The sequence below is a fragment of the Neopelma chrysocephalum genome, unplaced genomic scaffold (assembly GCF_003984885.1).
Source record: "Neopelma chrysocephalum unplaced genomic scaffold, ASM398488v2 Primary Assembly neopelma1_62, whole genome shotgun sequence".
NCBI lineage: Eukaryota > Metazoa > Chordata > Aves > Passeriformes > Pipridae > Neopelma > Neopelma chrysocephalum.
In genome coordinates, this window is record NW_020897719.1 from 7,011,959 (window position 1) to 7,018,884 (window position 6,926).

The window sequence follows — 6,926 nt, forward strand, 5'->3', positions numbered from 1 at the left end:
CTATTGTGCTGAATGCTGCACAAAGGTAGTGTGATATACTTTGTGCTGAAGGTCTTGAAGATATAAATAAATAACACAAAAAGTAAAAGGAAGAACAGAACACCATGAATAGATGTGCTCACATTCACAAGGAGAGGATGGAAGACAGACTGGAATCTAGCTCAGAGGTCTATGCCCTGGCTCACACTGTCTTTTTGGAGTACTCTGAAGCTAAGTTTACCATGTGTTTTTACTGACATAGCCTTGAACAAGGAACAAGCACTGGCTGGTGTAGCTGTGCCAACAAAAGTCTCAGGTGTGACAGCTGAAGAGCAAGGTAGACAGATTGGATTGAGGAAGTGTGAGGGCAAACTTGAGACAGGGATAACATACCCACCTCAGGAACATCTTGTAGCCTTGCAATACTCTGCTGTTCTTGAGAACTCTGTGCCACATCATCTTCTTCGATGACATAGTGTGGGGAACGCCCCATTAAAAGACAAAAATAATTATTATTTTAAAAATTATTGCTAAAGCAGTGTTGTATGACTGCCTTTAACTCACAGACATACTGAAGTGATCCAAAATAAGTTATTGTGACTTCAGAGATGTTCATTCGGTTGATTGACAAATTGTGATGTGAATCGGGAAATGTTTTATTGTTTTCTTTCCTTTTTTTCACCAGGAATTTGGAAAGTCCTGGGAGGAAGTGCAGTCAGAGGACGACCGGGAATTTCTAGATAACCTAGAAGAGTAAGAGTTACTTATGTGCCCGTTACAAAGGCTTGCAAGACCATTATTTTTGAAAGTAGTTACAGGGAAAATGCTGTGCATAGTTAGTACACAGTTAAAATTCATCTAAGCCAATCAAATCAATTCCAAATTGTTCTCATTAAAAGCGCGTCTCAGCAATGAGGGCTTCATATTTCAACCACAAGCCTATTTTTCATTTGGCTTGGGCTCAAACAAGTGCCTTCTGGGTTTGTAATGATGTAGACAAAATGGATTTTTTTTTAATTTTATTTTTGTACCAAAAACCAGCTGAACAGCTTTTGCTCAAATATAAGTATCAGGAGTAAGCATCAAAAATGTCAGCATGAGAAAGAAATTGTGGGAAAAAATCTGATAAAAAGGTAATAACTAGAGATTAAAGCAGGATTTCAAATGAAGCTTCTCAGCAGTGCTGATTGAGGGTAACATCCATCTCATCTGCGTTCTTCTGTGGTCCAGGCCCTCAGATCACTGCAGAGGTGATTTCCTTGGCTGTAGGAAATGGAATTAGCAGGAAGTAAATGGGTATCAGGATCCCTGATCTTCCTGGTTCTCTCTGTGACTTGAGCTTTATTTTACTTGATTATACCTGATTGCAGGAATATTTCTACTTCTCAGCAGTACTAGGGTTTTAAATGGATGTGTTGGTAAAGTATTCTTTGTGTGCATGTCTAAATGTAGCATTAATGAGTGCCTTAGGAATAATTAATATTTAATAAGTAAATAACAGAGTAAGCTCTGCCTGATTATGCCTTTGGCTGGTGTATTGAAATATTAGAAAGGTATAAAATAATTTTGAAACACTTTATAAAAATATATAGTGAAAGCAATATTTGATGACTTGTCAAACAGGATAGAAATTGAAGTTAATATCCTGTTTGTTAATGCAAACAGTTTCAAGTAGGACTTAATGCCTGTCTACACAGGAATTACCCAGCAGTAACTGCTCAGTTATTCTTGAATTTGTAATATTTTTTAGGCTTGTAATCATATATCCAGCTATAAATCCACACTGTCTCTTGCCCCCTTTAAAGTACTCAGTTTCCCTGTATTTATTTCTAGTCCTGTAACTGCAGAGTCTGAAGGGCCCTTTCACAAAATGTGTCTTCTCTTCTCCACAATTAAACGAATCTTTTTGACTTTTATTCATAAGAGACTGGTCTGACTGGGAAGAGCATCCTGTATGTGCAGTTTGCCTGTTCTGTGAACAACAAGCAGACACCACAGAAAAACTGTATCTTCACATGCAGGTAAGGCTTGTTTTAAATAACAGTTTTTTCATCACTTTGGAATTAAAAATTGAGTTTGTAATGTCTTTGTTAAGATCAAATCAGCTGCTGCATTAGAATGCCCTCTTCAGTACAGAACTAAAGTACTACATGTGTCTCCAGCATCTGTTCTCTAAAATATGCAGAGGAGTCAAGTTTTACATTAAGAGTATGATTAGCTGTTATTTGTGAGTGTACACACTGTTACAGACACTAAAGAAGTAGCATCTTTAATATCATAGTGATTTGATGATTAAATGTATTTAATGGTTAGCATCTGTGTTTCAGTTTTAATAAACTAGTTAACAGGAGCATTACAGTTAACAGAATATGCAAGTTTCTGATTAAACTAAACTTTGGGGATTTGGGTATCTCTATATGCATATGTCTGTGTCAGTCTATGAAAAGCTAAGCTGTTTTTAACTGTGAATAGTAGAAGTAGTGGAAATAGATTTTTTTCTTTTTTTTTCCTCCAGAAATCACATGGATTTGACTTTCCTAAAATAAAGTCAGAGCATGGTGAGTAAGAGGTGTTGTAATTGTCAGCATTTGCCACTAGTGTGGAGAAAACCACATCATAAGAATAGAGGAAAACAACTTTATCAGTTTTATTTTTGCATGAACATTTAACTTTTCCGTTATGGAAACTGTTTCTGCCAGCTTACTAAAGCAAGCCAAGGACACTTTATTTTCCTGGAACTGTTGTTAGTGCCAAGGATGTGTGCTGTTTTCTTTAGAACCATTGGATTCTTTTGCAGAGTGGCTTCTACAGATACCTGCTCTCTGAGCCCCAGGTCTGGCTGCTGGAGCCCTGGGAGTAGTATTGTTATTATGCCTGTTAATACTTGCTTGCAACTTAGAAGGCTGTGCTCTAAGCTTTGTTTGACCAGTGTTGCTTTCTGCTGTAGAACAGAATCATTTAGGTTGGGAAAACCTTTAAGATCATGTAGTCTAACCATTAAAGCAGCACTGCCAAGTTCACCGCTAAACTATGTCCCTGTAAGTGCCACATCCACATGTCTTTCCAATATATCCAGGGATGGTGACTCAATCACTTCTCTGAGCAGCCTGTTCCAATGCTTGACAAGCCTTTCAGTGAAGAAATTTTTCCTAATATCGAACTTAAACCTCCCCTTTATTGCTTGTTACCTGGCAGAAGAGACTAACCCCCACCTGGCTACAACCTTCTTTCAAGTAGACCTAGAGAGTGATAAGGTGACCCCTAAGTCTCCTTTTCTTCAGGTGAAGCAGGGGGTCAGTCATTGCCCTGGTCTTGCTGGCCACTCTATTTCTGATACAAGCCAGGATGCCACTGGTCTTCTTGGCCACCTTGGCACACTGCTGGCTCATGTTCAGCTGGCTGTCAACCAATGCCTCCATCTCCTTTTCCATCAGGAAGCTTCCCCAAGCCTGTGACACTGCATGGGGTTGTGTGTCTCAAGTGCAGGACTCGGCACTTCGCATTGTTGAACATCACACACTGGCATCCTGCCCCAGGCTCGTCTCTTGCGAGCCTGGTTTTATCCCTTTCCCCCTAAAAATCTAATTTAAAGCTGTCTCAATGAGTCCTGCTAACTCCTGTGCAAAGATCCTTTTCCCCCTTTGAGACAGGTGTACCCTGTCTGTTGCCAGCAGGCCTGGGATCATGTTGACCAATCCATGATCAAAACTCCCAAATTCTTCCAGTGACAGTGGGCTCAGAGCCAGATACTAATCTGCTGGCTCTTCCTGTTTCTTCCCTCATTATTTCCTGCAACTGGAAGCACAGAGGAGAATAGTGCTTGTGCTCCTGAAGTCTCTCTTGATTGCCTTCAGACTTCTTGTTGCAACTTCATCACTGCCCACCTGAAAAATCATTAATGGATAATTACCCATGAGGGTAGTAAGCTTTCTCATCACACCTTTAACCCGGGCACCAAGGAGGCAGCAGACTTCCCCAAGACGTGAGTCTGGTTGGCCTATTGGGCCTTCTGTTCCCTCCAAAAGGGAGTCTCGTATGACAATGATGTGTCTTTTTTTCTTTATGGAAGTGATTTTCATCCAGGGCATAGGCTGACTTAACCCCAGTGACACTTTCATGCTGGATGAACTGTTGTCCTCGTCACTGTTGGGTTCCACTTGCAGAGGCTCATACCTGTTACTCTGGGGAACCTGGGCAGGTGGGGCACTCACAGAGAAAACATGCCTGCCTCACAGGGCAGGGACTTGTTGCCATTATCCTCTGTCCCTTAAGTCGCTGTGCTCAGGCAGGCAGAGGGAGAGCAGGAGATCCTCCATATCATGTATCCTGTCTGCCCATTGGGCCTATCCCAGGGAAGGCAGGATGCAATTCCAGTAGTCAGTCTCTTTCTCATTCCCTGATATTCCTGAACATGCTTCCCCCGGAGCTCTGTCACTAAATTTAGAGACTTAGACTTAGACTGAGAAGAAGCAAAGTGTTTGCAGTTTTTACACTGAAAGAAGAGTTAGTTTCCCTGCAGTAGAAAAAAGCATTTGTTCAGTTAATTTGATAAGTTACAGCATTCAGGCAGTGCTGGTCTTCAATAAACTCTTATCAATCTTTATGCTTAATCCAAGAAAGCATTATTAAATTAAGTTTTACATTTCCCAAGTGTTTGTTTGCTACCTTCTCTCCCAGGTTTGAACTTTTATCAGCAAGTAAAGCTAGTGAATTTCATCAGAAGAGAAATCCATCACTGTCGTTGTTACAACTGCCAGGAGAAATTTCAGTCCAAAGGGGTATTGATAAGTCATATGGAAGAGACCAAACACATTGCATTCCTGCCAGCCAGATCTACATGGGATCAACCACAGTAAGGGCAAATATATTTCTTTCAGCATTTATACTTTTACTTGATAATATCTGTGAAACAGTAAGTCAAAAGTTCTGAGTTTTGCCAATACAACAGTGCCCTGAGGTCTCCAGCTCTACTGGTCCAGATAAAATAATAAGTGTTCTCAAAACTACTCAGAATTAGAAATCTCTACAGTCTGAAGCTAAAATGAATGTGAGATAATGCTCTTCTAGTTGCATTCAGGATGCGCTGTCACTATATGTGGGATCCGCATTTTAAAGTCAGTATACTAGAGAAGGTTGTTGTTGCAAAATTGTTCTAGAACCACATCAAACCACTTCTTTTGCGTGTCTAGTGTAGATGTATTCATGATGTCTACCTAACTTTAGGCATCAAAACAAGTTGGTTGTTTACCCATAGCTTTTTCCACAGAAAATAGAGAGAGCACATAACAAAACACTGGTTCAGACTCTAAGTAGGCTGTATAGGTCCAGGGGATGATGCTCTACTGGGTAGTAGAGCACAGGAGTGCTCTAACTCAAACACCTCAGTTCAGCATTTGTTGTGTGACAAATCTGTATCTGCTGTCTCAGTTGTGACAACCTATGGGTGAAGAAAGAGGGAAAAGGCTTGTCAGTTGTCAGCTCTTCTCTATGACTGATACATCGTACATCATCATGGCCAGGCTTCGCCAACGAAGATTTGGGAAGGGCTCTACCCACATTTGCTACAAGCACACTGGGGGCTAAAAGGGCCGATACAAGATAGACCAGTCTGGTCGCAAAAGGCACAGCAGAAGGATTCCTTACCAGTTGATTTTTTGGGTGTTCTGCGTACTGTCATTCCAGACAACCAGACTGGCTCATTTTTCCTTTTTTAAAAATCTGATCTCATTAAAAAATGTAATCTCAGCCTCTCAAACAAAATATGTGACTATCTAGTAATCATGTCTTGTTACTTTCAGGTATTATTTTCCTACCTATGAAAATGATACACTCCTGTGCACGCTGTCAGACAGTGAAGATGTGATAACTGAGGATCAAAGTGAAGAAGTCCCTGTTTTAAGCGAAGATATATCCAATCTAGAAGCTCTCAAACAGAGCAGTGTCTTAAACCAGCTCCTGTGTAAAGAGAACAAGAGTTGGGAGAAATTTTGAAGTACAGTTGCGGACCTTCAGTGCTTCTTCTGCAAGACAAAAAAGATATCCATTATTTCACTAATATCAGAATACAGTTTGACTCATAGCTATTATTATTACTGGACAAATATTAGAAAGTGAATGCTAAATAAAATTTAAGTGTTAACTTTGTTGGTTTGTCTTCCTTTAAATTTTAGCTTTAAAATTGAATGCTGGATTTTCTGCTTGGCTTTTCAAATACTGTTAGTATTATTTACAAATTTTTCATCTTTTTTTATTTTTTTCTTAATAAATCAAAATCGGAGTTCTGTTCTAAGGCCATCTTGTGAAAGGCATGAACTGTTGAGACAATGTGTCTTGATACATGTGTCAATGAGTGAATCTTCTATGTGTTATTGCTGTTAGAGAGCAAATGGAAAATTTCTTGGTTTGTTATGTAAAGCAAATTTTGCTATTTTTAACCCTAGACCTCCTGCAAAGTGAAAGCAGATCTGTATATCTCAATTATTTATCATCAGTGTAAAAGATATATGGTGCCTGTTCTGAAAACTAGCTCAGATACATCACTAAAGCTCTGCCTGGCCCATGGATATCTGATTGCATGGAAAGCTGCCAATCTGAAGCCTAAAAAAGCATAGGAACAGTTGCAATATCATTTGCATCAAAAATCCAAAGAATTTAAAGTTGACCTCTTGTGTATGGTTGTGAACTGAGATGTAAAAGGATGACTTCAGGGATTGCAGACACATAAATCCAAATTAAATCCTCAAAATCTCAAGTCCAGAAAAGTTACCATATTTCCTTTAATACTGAACTTTAAAGTTCCCAAAGTAACAGGTCTTCACCATGTCCAGAAAACACCTGACTTGACAGGGCAAAGCTGCTTAGAGCATAGATCCTGCTAGGATAATCCAAACTAAGCATTCCTGCCTCTTGCCTCTGAAATCTTAAATAGTTACAGAATTCAGGTTTAG

The 6,926-nt window shown here is 39.6% G+C and overlaps 1 protein-coding gene across 1 annotated transcript in view; it reads left to right on the forward strand.

Moving 5' to 3' along the window:
- Nucleotides 1-6,122, forward strand: part of ZNF277 (zinc finger protein 277) — a 41,257-nt gene extending 35,135 nt beyond the window's left edge. The window contains exons 8-12 of the mRNA XM_027682187.1: nt 665-732; nt 1,904-2,000; nt 2,495-2,537; nt 4,657-4,831; nt 5,778-6,122. Of these exons, the coding sequence (XP_027537988.1) occupies nt 665-732; nt 1,904-2,000; nt 2,495-2,537; nt 4,657-4,831; nt 5,778-5,970 (576 nt within the window). The 3' untranslated portion in view covers nt 5,971-6,122. The remainder of the gene's footprint in view (nt 1-664; nt 733-1,903; nt 2,001-2,494; nt 2,538-4,656; nt 4,832-5,777) is intronic.
- The last annotated feature ends 804 nt before the right edge of the window (nt 6,123-6,926 follow it).